This window comes from Netta rufina, assembly GCF_964035555.1.
Source record: "Netta rufina genome assembly, chromosome: Z".
In the NCBI taxonomy this organism is placed as follows: domain Eukaryota; kingdom Metazoa; phylum Chordata; class Aves; order Anseriformes; family Anatidae; genus Netta; species Netta rufina.
The window spans coordinates 18,845,741-18,859,867 of NC_140126.1; the positions used below are offsets into that span (position 1 = coordinate 18,845,741).

Genomic DNA, 14,127 nt, shown 5'->3' on the forward strand with positions numbered 1-14,127 from the left:
CAGCTCTCTATCATTGTTTTTTCAACAAATGTTCTTCTTTAGCCTTGGTTAAAATATCCCTCATACAGTTTGAAAATACTGTCTCTATCATGAACTTTAATGTGCAGGTACACTTTGCAGATTTCAACATGCAGATGCTATATTGGAAATAACAGTGCCTTGTGCAACCTGAAATATATCTTCAACTTTAAAACTAAACCCACCTGCAATGTATGCTGTTCTGCTTAAGACATATGTAGGTCTCAAATGTATTATCAATTACCAATCTAATTTAAGATTAATTAAGATTATCATTAATAATTAAGATTTCATCTGTTCAAGCATAAGAAAGATATCACATATCATGCTGAGAGAGAAAAAAAAAGATTGACTTTGAAGTATGGTCCCAATCAGTTTACTTTGTTGTCTCTGCCCATTTTCTTTTTTCCTTCTTAAAGCATAAATCCAAGGCATTTCTACTACAAAAACAAATACTAGCTATTTCATCTGCCAAGATATTTTATTATTATTAATTTACAGCCTTAATCCATGTAAGTACTGTAGATAACAAACAGATTTCTTAGCTAACTGACCAATTAGGCTGGACAAGCATATATTATTCAATATTTTATGAGATTACATTTCTAAACATGAAACTGACTTTGTATCTTAAGGTGAATATTCTGTTAATTAGATATTGCCTTCTGGACAAGATAATGATGAAGATCACTGGTTATTCATCATTTATGTTTACTTTACATAAAGCGTGCTCTTAAAGGCAAGATCATGGCTGTAAATACACAATCAAACAGCTTTGGATTTTGAGGCAAAACAAGCACTGCTTTTACTAGATAGGAATTTTACAAACTCATGGCACAGCCATAAGGAGAAGACAATTTATGATGAAGTTTTATTCTCAACTACAGCTGTGTACACAGAGGTTTTACCTTGAACAGTTAGGAAAAAATTCTGAATGATGCTCAAATTTTCTATTGATTTGAATTGATCCGGAGAGCATTCATATGAACAAGAGATGGTGAGGAAGTAACATTATGGTGGTGACGGCCGTATTCATCAGGGATTAGTAACCATTTCCAACACCACCATAAAGTCTGAAAAAGAATGCCTTTCTGTAGCAAAATTTTACTCCATTAACTTTCCTGGATTTAATCTGGAAACATGTATGTGCTTTGAGTGAAGAAACTAGCTTTCACACAGTCACTTATTTTAAACTCTCAAAGTAGTTCAGATTCTCTATTGTCTATATGGCTTTTGTAGTACAAGAAGCAGAGAATAAAAAACATGCATAAGAAAACAAGATAAATTGCAGGCAGTAACATACTAAAAGAAAGGAATAGTACTCCCACTATTTATCTATTTTAAGCGGGTATATGAAATAAAAAATCACAGAATGGTTTGGGTTGGAAGGGATTTTGAGGATCACCTAGTTCCAACCCCATTTCCACAGGCAGGGACACCTCCCACCAGCCCAGGTTGCTCCAAGCCCCATCCAGCCTGGCCTTGAACACCTCCACGGATGGGGCATCCACAGCTTCTCTGGGAAGCCTGTGCCAGTGCCTCACCACGCTCACAGTAAAGAACTTCTTCCTTATATCTAACATAAATTTACCCTCTTTTAGTTTAAAGCCATTATCCTTTGTCCTATTACAATACATAACTATGTTACACATGAGCATTGGTCTTATATTAGTGGTCACATCTCCATAGAGCCAAAACTTCTAATGAAACTTTTAAGTGAGCAAAGGGTAGAAATATTCTCATACATGATGCTTATATAATAAATCTTTCTGAAATTCTGTGCTTGTACTATCAACTGTGTGTATGCTATACCCTTTTTTGTTTTTTACTTGCCTGCAAAAGAAAAATATGTTTGCATTCTGTGAACAGATTTGCTTAATATGCATTGTTATGCACAGGTGAAGGACACAGCTGTGAATAGCATTCCAATAATATAATTACATGACTATGATGAAGCACTGACATAATTATTAGCATATAAGACAGAAGAAACAAGTTAATAATTAAATAATTTATTAGAACTTGAGAATGCAGGAAGCCCACAGGAAATTAGCACACAACATATTGTTGCATAGGGGGAATATAAGCAAAGATGTCAGCTCAGATCAATCCAATTAAGGGAAGATAACAGCATTCTTAAACATACATTTTTTCAGCAGCTCTGGGAACGGGCAATTTTATTGTTGGATTATTTGTGGTCAGATCATTTAAAAAAATAAATTATTATTTATGCAGCTGCAGTAACGTGGTTTTGTTGCCACAGCACTAGGAGTGATACTGGTGCAGAAATTATAAGCCTGAGATGGGGGCAGGGAGGACAGGTGCTGACTGAGCTACTTGAGATTGCCAAATATCTAACTGCTTCCTAAATTTGAGGCCAGGGTTTGGAAAATAACTGGATTTTAGTTCAGGAACTGTGGGATGTTTGCTGCAAGTTAGAGACCCTACTAACTGAAAAGAACAGAGGAAACATTGAAAACAGTATGAGAGAGTTTTTTTCTTTCTTTCTTTTTTGTATATTTCCAAATGGAGAAATTTATTTCTTAGACTGTGGTCACATATTTGGCAGCAGTACACATAGACCAAAACATAATAATATGTGTAAATGGTTATTTTCAGCTGAATCAGTTCTCTAATCTGGTTCATGGTGTGACCACAAAACATCCGTCCTGAACAACAGAGAGGAACTCCATAAAGATGGGGAAGTTGTGAAGTTGACACTGCCACTAAAGAAGCATCTATAAAATGATACTCTAGAAGTATGCATTTTAACATAATAAACTATTTTTTAGCTGCCATCTTGCTTGCATAGTTGTTTTTAGGGAGCAAACAAATTATAAGCATTCCTTTCCCCCAAAACTGCTGATCCTTGAACAGTGATCTGGTTCACATTCATGGTACAAAACATTCCAACAAAAAAAGGAAACAGTCCTTGCAACTTAGTATTAACTTACAATAGGATATAATGGTTCCTTTCAAAGTTGTAAACACAAGGAAAGAAATCCCCCTGAAATTAGCAAGGGCTTCTGTGGCATTTAGCAAGGTATTGAAGAGAGGGCCTGAAAATCAGGAACCCTCTTGAAATTGTAAGAAGCAGACTGAAAAAACAGCTATGTACCACTTTACCTTTTTAGATCTGTGGCCAAATTAAATATCAAAAAAGTTGCCTATATTTGTTATTGAAGTTAAAAAATTGGCATTTTTTTTCATTCATTTGGTGCTGATGGTACTGACTTAAATACTGCTCCAGATCACATTCCTCTGATTTATAAGCAAAATTTATAACAAACTTAATGGTAGTAACTAAGAGTATCTGGTTTATTCTATTTAACTCCTGTATTTATTTTCAGCTACCCACAGAATCAGAAATACAAGTATCTTAATGGAATCTGTGTACTAAATATGACATTAATATTAGCCTAAATGTCCATGTTAACAAAACATTCTTTTGACAATATGGTTCTTAGCATAGAGCAACCACATTAGTCTGCATTATATGCCTCTCTTCCACTACCACCTCTGTCTCAAAAGTCATTGTAGGATATTTGATCAATGTTACTCACATATTTTGACATGGGGGGTGTGATGCTGAAAGAATAACAAGCACTCTTTACTGCTGGAGTAGTGGATGTTACTATCCCCCGCAGAATGAAGGGAGAAAGAAAATCTGCCAAATTACATGATTGTAGGGGCAGGCAAAAAGAAAGGAAAAAGCATCCAACAGTAAAAGGCACCATTATCATCAATACAATCAATTTAGCAATTAATGTATCTAGGGATGTTATTGTCCGTCCTACTAACATTCATTATAGTCCTTTCCAACACATTGCTATTCTTTATACTAATTACATGCAGAACAGACTGAAAAAATAGCCTAGTCAGTTGTCATTATGCCTAAACAGGTTAACAGCTTCTGTTTGTGTTTATCTGTTAGTTTCTGGCAGCACTGATCAGCTCTCTGCACTACTGTGAACAAATGCTATGCAAATCAGACTACAGGAGCTGTCAGAAATGCATGCTCTTTTTGAGTTTGATAAAGCTAGATCTGTACACACCAATATTTAAAAGCTGAAAAGCAAATTTAACACAATCTTAAAGGAAACAAGGGATAATCTGGGCATTTGAATTTAATTCTGTTTTACCACAGGCTTCCTGTATGATCTCAATAAAGCCCATAGCTTTTCTGCACCCCATTTTCCCCTATCTATAAAACAGAAATGGCATCAAGTCCCTACAAAGCAGCAACACAGAAACACTGTGGAGTTATTACATTCAACTGCCTTAAGATAAGGAGGCATTATTATTGTATTTAAGCAACCATGACTGTTGTTGAATAATCATTCCAAGCAAAAAATGATGTTTTGAAACAGTATGGTTCCCTAAGATCAGAGACTTCCTCAGGTGTAAGACATTACCTCAGAGAGGGACAGTAGATCACTTGAGTGTTCCTCATCCACTCTAGCTCCAAGTCTGACTCCGTAACTACAGTAAAACTGACCTGATTTTGCACTGTATACAAGGAGGAATCACATGATGCATTCCATTAGCTCCACTCAGGAGAATACATCCTAACCACCTGCTCTAACTGTCTGACCACAGATTAAGACTAACAACTACTATTCCCTCTGCAGCTTCTAATATATGTACGGTTTGGTCATATCAGAAATATCTATTCCTGAATCATATCAGAAAATCCAACTTAGTAACAGTCTGCTATTTAAACCATGCTCTTACCAATGTAGTTCTTTGACATTGCCACTTCTCTTATTTCAATGTGCACAGAACCTCTTGGAATTTGAATCACTTCCATATAGCCTGTAAAAGAAAGATAACTTTTTCTCATTATCTTAAACAATATTAGTCATGAAACTAGCCATTAATAAATTATTCACTACTAAAAAACAGTAAGAAGCATGGAATTCAAATGTATTTGCATATTTTCATTTATGTGATGCATAGAAATGTCTTTAAAGTTCAAATACATTTGACTGTGATAGAAAGAATTTAATGTGAATTTAGGAATTCGTTTTTTTAATGATAATAAAGTCTTCTCAAGTATATTACAAGTAACTAATATATAAAATGACCATAAGATCATAGAATAATTCAGGTTGGAAAGGATCTGGAGACATTCATTTAGAACAACTTCTTACTACTAGCTAGGAGGTAAGACCAGGTTTGTCAACACGTTATAGTTGTGTAGTGTTATAAGGAACTCCAAAGCTAGAAACTGTACAATCCTTCTGGGCAACCTGATCCACTCCTGGGAAAATGTTTTTCCTTCCATTGGGTCAGCACATGTCTTGTTTCAATTTATAGACATAGTCTCTGCTCCTCCCACCACACATCCACCACTGTGAACAGTCTGGCTCTGTTTTCACCATAACATCCTCAGAGATTTGGAAGGATGGTATCCAGTCCCCACAAGTCTTTTCTCTCCCAGGCTAAATAAGCCCAGTTCCCTCAACCTCTACTAACAGAGCAGTAATTGCTCCAGCACCCACTAATCTTAGTGGCCCCCTCACTGAGCTGAACTAACTCTGTTACATCAATCCTTTTCTTATGTCCAGGACCACATGCAATATTAGTTAAGATTTAATAAGATAATAAGATAGTAAGGTTTAATTAGATGGAGCAGATGCAGTAACAGAGAATCACTGCAACACTAGTATTTTCTATTCTGAGTTAAGTTTTCAACTAATCACCCTTATATATTTCCATATATATTTATTTTCTTAATAACATGAGCATAAAAGACTCTTCTGGATCCTTTCTATTCTAAAATGTCATGTATAGTCATATACATGATTACAAATAACAGATTACACTAAAATTAAAACTAATCACCCACTTCTTGTTGAGTGCATTTAACATCAGCAGAACTAAGTAAGTAAGATTAAGTAAGAAAATATATGACTGTATTTTATAGAAATCCAAACTAACATAGGAAAAGGAAACAACTAGGCAAAAGTAGTCACAGTGTATGACTGCCAGCAATGCAATGCTGGAAATCAGTTGGAACACTGTTATGTTTTAAATAGCCACATAAATACAACAGAATGGACTTGTATGTGCATACCTCCTCTGGGCAATGAATCATTGAAGAAACCTTCAATTGCTTCACATGTACTCCCATCTCCTCCACAAACACGGCATCTATCTTCCTTAGCATCAGACCCCAAAATATTATCACAACCCACATGCTAAGAGAAGAAAAGAAAAAATATTTTAACAGTTTTCTTACACCTTTACCTTCATAGATCGTTGAAGTATTTCACTCAATTGTAAGATATTCAGAAAGATATTCATTCTTTCTATCTATTCTGTTTCCAATACCTGCTACTATTAAGTGGGTTTTCACTTGCAAGAAGTGAAGAAACTTAAAAAATCAAAACAAAATTTTGGCTTACTAAAAACAAACTTTGACTTACTGAAAATAAATTTTGGCTTACTGTTAAGTCTTGATTAATAAATATTTTCTATTTCTACTGTGACTTTCAGGTGGGGATCTCATAGCAATTTACAAACAATGTAATTATTACAATTATTAATAAATGAGTAGTGACCTTTTTATTTAATATTACAAGGGCTAATTGTGTTTAATCTGTATCAGTTTAAGGGAAACATTAGCTGTAGTTTTCTTAAACGTTTATGTAGCATAAATATTATTTACAAAGGAATTTACAACTTTATAGACTACTTATCTACTTGAGAAATCTATGTACAGTGAACAATGAGCATCTGCATCTGACTAATTTATTCATCACTATTAGAAACCTAATGCAAATATATACAGTCAGATACCTAAAAAACAGAACAAAAGCCAAACCAAACCAAACAAAATGAGAACAAACACTGGACATTGACATTTTTGTCTGGGGTTTATATAAAATAGGAGGCAGCTGCATAGCTTGGTTTTAACTTGCAAACAGGTTAATACATAGGTCAGAAGCTAAAATACTGCAAGTAATTGAAAAAACAGTATTATTCTAACCACTTATACTTCAATTTCGTAATTCGCCAAGATGAAAAGGACCTGCTTTTTTTTTACACAGCCCCCTCAAACTTGAGTTTTAGTCTGGTTATTAGTTTTAAAAGACTTCTCCAAAGTGCTAGAATGTTCTTATTTACGAAGTACACCAGAATTCCACAGGTTATTTTTTGTACTTTTTTTGCTTAGATTACTAATGGTAAATCTCATCGTATTATTCAATAAACATAAATCTTCAGCATTCAGTATAGCAAACCACTTAAGTCTTGAGTAAGCTTTAGGTATGTTAGTGGTTTCAGCAAAATCAGATGATTTTTACTAGTCACCAACACTATTCAAATGTTTAGACTTAAATACATAATTAAATGCTTTGCTAAACTGAAGCAGCAGTATGATGAATATAACAAAAATATGGCACAGACATCCAATTTTCTTCAAATTCATGTAATACAGTTCTATAAGAACCTTACAAGGTAACTGTATTTTTAGTAAATGGCAAATACTTGCCCTTATACACTCTTTCACATTGTGACAGTGACAGATTTCTGTTCCAAGTTAATTAACAGTAGAATTGTTTCCAACAGGATGAACTATTTGTGGAGAAACAGATTAATATGTTCATGTTTACTGTTTTTCTTCCAGAGTAGTGTTCTAATTGGAATGATGGAACAGGCCTTGGAATAGTACAAGGAATATGCTCATCTCCTGTTGCTTTTTCCACTGATAGTTTACACAGAAACCACAAAGCAAGATAAAAGATGGCAAAATGAAGAACTCTAATCTGCTTTAATGTCTGTGAGGAGCTAATTTGAATGATTTGTCTTATTTGGTCAAGTACAATGTGCTCCACCTGGGTCAGGACAATCCCAAACATGAGTACAGGCTAGGCTAATATTGGATTGATCGCAGCCATACAGAGAAGGACTTGGGGTACAGGCAAATGAAAAATTGGACTTGAACTGGCAGTATGCACTTGCATCCCAGAAAAACAACTAAATCTCAGGCTGCATCAAAAGAATTGCAGCCAGAAAGTGGAGGGAGGTGATTCTCACCATCTACTCTGCCCTCATGAGACCCCACCTGAAGTGATGCATTCAGCTCTGGGACCTCCAGCACAAGAAGGACATGGACCTATTAGAAGGAGTCCAGAGGAGGGCCACAAAGATGATGAAGGGGCACCTCTCCTATGAAGAGGGGCTGAGAGAGCAGGGGATGTTTAGCCTGGAGAAAAGGTTCTGAGGACACCTTATTGCAGCCCTTCAATACTTAAAAGGGCGTCTAAGAAAAATGGATAAAGACTTTATAAAAGGGCACGTAGATACAGGACAAGGGGTAAAGCCACTGGAAGAGGGTAGACTTAGATTAGATGCAAGGAAGAAATCCTTCACTATGGAAGATGGTGAGGCACTGGAACAGGTTGGCCAAAGAAGCTGACAAAGTCCCCTCCTTGGAAGTATTCAAGGTCAGGTAGGATGGGGCTTAGGTCAACCCAGTGTAGCAAAAAATGTTCCTGCCCATAGCAGAGGGGTTGGAACTAGACTATCTTTAGAGGTCCCTTCCAACCCGAATCATTCCATAATTCTATGATAATGCAATACCTTTTTTTACCTCTTTGTCTCTGACTCTTTCATTAAGAACTTCATCAACAATCCTGTTTCACGCAAGTAACCATCAGATACCATAATTAAATGTAGGATATAACAGACAAAACAAAGTAATCTGTAAGTACTTTATAAAGCATTTGTAACCTTGCATTCTCCATTGATACAGATATCCAGTGAGTCAGCATTGCACTGAGTCCCATCTATTACTGCAGGAGCACGTTCAGTGTAAAAATTATAACCTTCGGCCAAGCAGTTTAATGCACATGGTTTAACCCCACCTGGACAATAAAACCAAAGAAAAAAAATAACATAATTCTTGAAAAAATATTAATTAGTTAAGAATATACATGCATAAAAAAAATCTGAAATATATAAAATTCCCTCATACCTGACACGTAATATAGATATACTTTATTTTACTTTCTCTTATTGATTTCTCTACTTGACTCTTCCCTTTTTTGCAGAGAGGATTATTTCTTATAGTAAGATATGGCAAGATTGGATAGCTACTTAAGGATTCTATTATGTTAATACAACACTAATGATTATTGAACAATTAAAAAAAAAAAGGATACTTCACCATTTGAGAAAAACGAATAAGAAAAGAATGTAGTGTTAGAAGTATGTCAGTGTAAATTTCAAAAACAAGATCAGACTACGTCAGTTAGGACTTCAGTCTTACTACTTGAAATATGCTTCAGCTCAGATCATGTGATCACAATGGTCACTTTTAGGCTTCTAATCTTTAAAAAAAAAAAAATCTATAGAAAAATAAAACCACAAATGTGAAACTGATTTACTCAGGGTTTAGAACAGGAAAAAATAAAATTTTTTAAAAAAATCAAAAGGCGAGTTAGAAACATTGAAAAATGACAGAAACAACTAAATCTGCCTAAACTGTCACAGAGAAAAAGAAATTACAATCCTCTTCTCTTCCTCAAAATATCCTTTTATTGCATAGCATAATTATTTATAACTCAACTTATTGAAGTAGCCTTGGATACTTTATGAATGCTTTTCTTTCTTTCTCCATTTCTCAGTATTCTCACCTTAATTAATGAAAATTTTATTGAGATGTTTATGCTAAACTTGTCACTGTAACATCAAAATTACTTATAGATCATCTAAGAACATCACAACTGCAGGTGGAAAAGGGTTCCTTAGTGGAGTCCCTACAATGACACTCACCCTCTTTCCACATCAAAAGAAAAAAAAAAAAAAAGGAATTGTCATGGCTCTTCTGTTACATTTTTCATAACTGACAAAAGGTTACCCAACTTAACTTATTATATATTCATCAAAATGTTCTATTTACATACACTACTTTTAGTATTACATTTATACAGTTTTAAGATTTCACTCACAAAATATTTTTTGAAAAGCTACACATTACCTCCAGTGTAGGGTTTCCAGTTATAATACTTTCCCCGGAAAGGCATATTGTCAAAGTCTGCACATTGTTTTTCTCGAAAATCACGGGCTCCTGAAGGACATGGCTAAAATCATACAGACAAAAAAAATAAATTAAAATAAATTAAAAAAAAATAATTTCTTCTAAATATCAACATAAAAATAAATACCTGTACTACAAATAAAAAAATAAAATCATCCAAGACACTAGGAGATGGTTCCCTGCTTTATCTTGTGGGTCTGATACTAACATATGCTTTATAACTGATGCATTTATTTTGCAACTTTCAGCTGGAACAAAGTAACTGAACTACTCTAAACAAAGACGTTTCCATAATTCCACAAAACCAATCGAAATCATGTCAAATTATGCTTCATAATCAATCCATTAGCCACCTCCTTATAAGCACACATAAAAAACAGCTGTAAAAAATAAAACCATTTTGATAAGAGCTCTAACCTTAGTTGTACTGTAATAAGCAGCTGTACTGAGCTATGTTTTTAAGACATGGATAAAGAAATTAAAACACTTGCTGAAGAGCTGCAGACTATTATCACCGTTTCTTACTTGCAGCTTTGACAAAAGGATTACATTAAGGCTGAGAAAAAGAGTAGATATGCTTAGTTCTAATTCTAAGCAGTCTCCAAGTGTAATATTTAAGCAGTCTCCAAGTGCTTATATTTAAATTTTCACTATTTCACACTATCAGTTAAAAAAAAAAAAAAGAAAAATAACTGTCTTATGTGGAGTAATGATAGATTTAAGTGAAAATCATATCAGGAAAGAATTTCAGGAAAAACTGAATTCTTAGCTATTTCTCAATTTTTTCATCAGCAAGTTCAAATGACAATTTTGAATACACACAAAATTCAGATAGCACATTAAACATTACTATCAATGTTTAAGTAGCAGCTGCAATTGCAAGTGTCATCAGACAAAGTATTTGAAATACAGATTAAAATCATTTTTAGACTGAAAGAGAAAAGAGATTGTTTGACAGAAATGAGAGTTGTGAATAAATATTACTATTTTATGAGCAACAGAAGAGTCCATTTCATGGCAGTTTTACTAGTCTTCCTATAAATATCTAAGCTAGTTAGCACTGTTGAGGAATCTGAAATGCAATCAAGTGAAAGGATCTGTATAAACATGTATGATAAAAATCTACTTAACAATGCAAATATTAACATAATAATTATAATTCTCAGTACACATGAATCACGTTCCTACCACAGCCATCCTATTGCACTATGATTCAGAAACTACATTCTTTTCCAGTTCTGAATTTAATGAAAATGCTGGATACTAGAGTCTCGCAATTTAAATTTTGTGTATAAATCACTCTATTATATCCTTCTTATTAAATAATACACTTTTGAATATAAGGCATTTACTGGTAAAAAAAAAAAAAAAAAAAAGTTACTGCTGCTTCATTAATTAAAGTCCTTCAGAGCACAATACTGACAATAATAACTGTGTGCAAATAAAATAAGAAGAAAAAAATATTTTTAATCGGTTACACCAGCTGTATTTGCCTATTTGCATCTTACTCTCCAAGCAGCAGAAAGAAGTAACCTGACATACCTCAAAGGTTGTGACCAATCTCACTGATACTGGTCAATTCATCCTATTCTTCAGCTCCAGGTAGAATCATAGAATCAATCATAGAATCATTAAGGTTGGAAAAGACCTCCAAGATCACATGGTCCAACCATCCCCCTACCACCAATATCACCCACTAAACCATGCCCCTAAGCACTAAGGGCAACCTTCCCACAAGGACCGTGATGCCATCACCTCCCTGGGCAACCCATTCCAAAGCCTGACTGCTCTTTCTGAGAAGAAATGTCTCCTCATTTCCAACCTCAACCTCCTGCGGCCATTCCCTCTAGTCCTATCACTAGTTACATGCAAGAAGAGACCAACCTCCAGCTCCCCACACCTTCCTTTCAGGGAGCTGTAGAGAGCAATAAGGTCTCCCCTGAGCCTTCGCATCTCCAGACTAAACAACCCCAGGTCCCTCAGCCACTCCTCATAGGACTTGTGTTCCAGACCCTTTACCAGCTTCGTAGCCCTCCTCTGGACACCTTCCAGGGCCTCGATGTTCTTGCAGTGAGGGGTCCAAAACTGAACACAGTACTCGAGGTATGGCCTCACTAGAGCTGAGTACAGGGGGACGATCACCTCCCTGATCCTGCAGGCTACACTGTTCCTGATACAAGCCAAGATGCTGTTGGCCTTCTTTTGGCCACCTGGGCGCACTGCCAGCTCATGTTCAGGCAAGCATCAATCAGCACCCCCGGATCCTTTTCCTCTGCACAGCTTTCCAGCCACTCTGCCCCAGGCCTGTAGCGCTGCATGGGGTTGTTGTGGCCAAAGTGCAGTACCCGGCACTTAGCCATGTTTAACCTCATCCCATTGGCCTCTGCCCATCGACCCAACCTGTCCAGGTCCCTCTGCAGGGCCTTCCTACCCTCCAGCAGACTGACACTTCCCCCCAACTTGGTGTCATCTGCAGACTTACTGAGGGTGCACTCAGTTCCCTCATCCAAATCGTCAGTAAAGATATTAAAGAGGATAGGCCCCAACACCAGCCCCTGAGGAATACCACTGATGATCAGCTGGATTTCTCTCCATTCACCATTACTCTCTGGACCCGGTCATCCAGCCCATTTTTAACCCAGCATGCTAAGACACTAATTTGTATGGCTGCTATTTTACTGATGTGCAAGTTAGTTAAACTCCCCTGCAAAAGACACCATGAAATCCTTTCTCTGAATAACATTCTCATAATCTGACTTTTGAGATATAGTCTTACTTCTCTTGTTTGACGGTGATCTCAGATATATTTTGAGGCATCATCATCTTCATTAATAAGCCAGATGATGAAGAAGAGTGCACTCTCAGCAAGTTTGCAGATGGCAGAGAACTGGGAGTAGTGGCTAACAACAACTGAGGGTCACAATGGCATCCAGAGAGACCTCAATAGGGTGTTAAATGGACCCATAGAAACATCATAATATTAAACAAAAGAGAAATGCAAAGTCCTGAACACAGGGAGGAATATCCTCATGCATTCAGCATGTCAGTTGTGGGTCTCATGCTGGGGGCCTCTCAGTTGGAAAGGAACTTTGCAGAAAAGGACCTGGGATGTAGAATGATTGCTGCTACTCAAGGTGATAAACAATGCAACTTTACTTAAGAGACATAATAGGAAGGTTACTGCAGGAGTAGTTGTCTTTTCATCATACATCTTAGGTCATCTTTGCCTAGACTAAGAATCTTTTGTTATTATACCCATGACACAAATATAGTGACATGTGTAGTTTCATACGTGATTCCTCTACACAGGAAGAATTTCAGCCACAGCATTATAAAAAGTCTGAAAAAGCCTAAGATCACTGTAGTAGCTCAAGGAAACAAAGAATGCAACTGTTATCAATTTGGATGACTTTCCTTCTAGGTTGCAGGTAATGAAACAGTAACAGAACAGGAGAAAAAGCTACTAGAGACATTTTATCAATCACCTGTGATAACAAAGAAGATTGAAAAGGTCTTCAGTACTGATATTCTAGCATGCTTTTGGCATACCTGGCACACTCCAGATCTTATTTAAATAAATGAGATAATTCCTGAAGGGAGTCACTCACAGAAAGATCACTATTGAAAAGACTAATGATGCCAAAGGCTTTCATATTGAACAGCATATTTTTTATCGCATAACCTGCTTTTGTGCTTGTAGGAAAACTAGTTTTATTACACAGGCTTACCTACTTTTAAAATAAGGGCTCTTTCAACTCAGACCTGCATTAGCAGATCACAAAGACAATACTCATTTCTAATTCCAACTATTTTACTACCTGACATCACTGGATACAATTTAGTTAACATACATTGGTACTACTAAATGTTGTTAATTTTGTCTTAAAATTATGAGTTTAAAATGAGTAAGAATGCAGCTGGAGATTTCAATCATCAGAGAAAGTACTGCAGATAGGGGTGTGACAATGTTCCTGGTTTCTTAACATTCTGTCTGGTTTCGGTAGTCCTGCAGATTTAATTGTGGCTTCTTTTACTTCAAGTACAGTTAAATTAATTTTAAA

At 35.8% G+C, this 14,127-nt stretch overlaps 1 protein-coding gene across 1 annotated transcript in view; it reads right to left on the reverse strand.

The window, feature by feature from the left end:
• The window catches only part of ADAMTS6 (ADAM metallopeptidase with thrombospondin type 1 motif 6), a gene marked incomplete at both ends in the record, with an annotated part of 150,480 nt that overhangs the window by 31,426 nt on the left and 104,927 nt on the right, over window positions 1-14,127 (reverse strand). Inside the window, 4 exons of the mRNA XM_084305203.1 lie at window positions 4,753-4,833; window positions 6,098-6,221; window positions 8,758-8,891; window positions 10,007-10,109. Of these exons, the coding sequence (XP_084161329.1) occupies window positions 4,753-4,833; window positions 6,098-6,221; window positions 8,758-8,891; window positions 10,007-10,109 (442 nt within the window). The remainder of the gene's footprint in view (window positions 1-4,752; window positions 4,834-6,097; window positions 6,222-8,757; window positions 8,892-10,006; window positions 10,110-14,127) is intronic.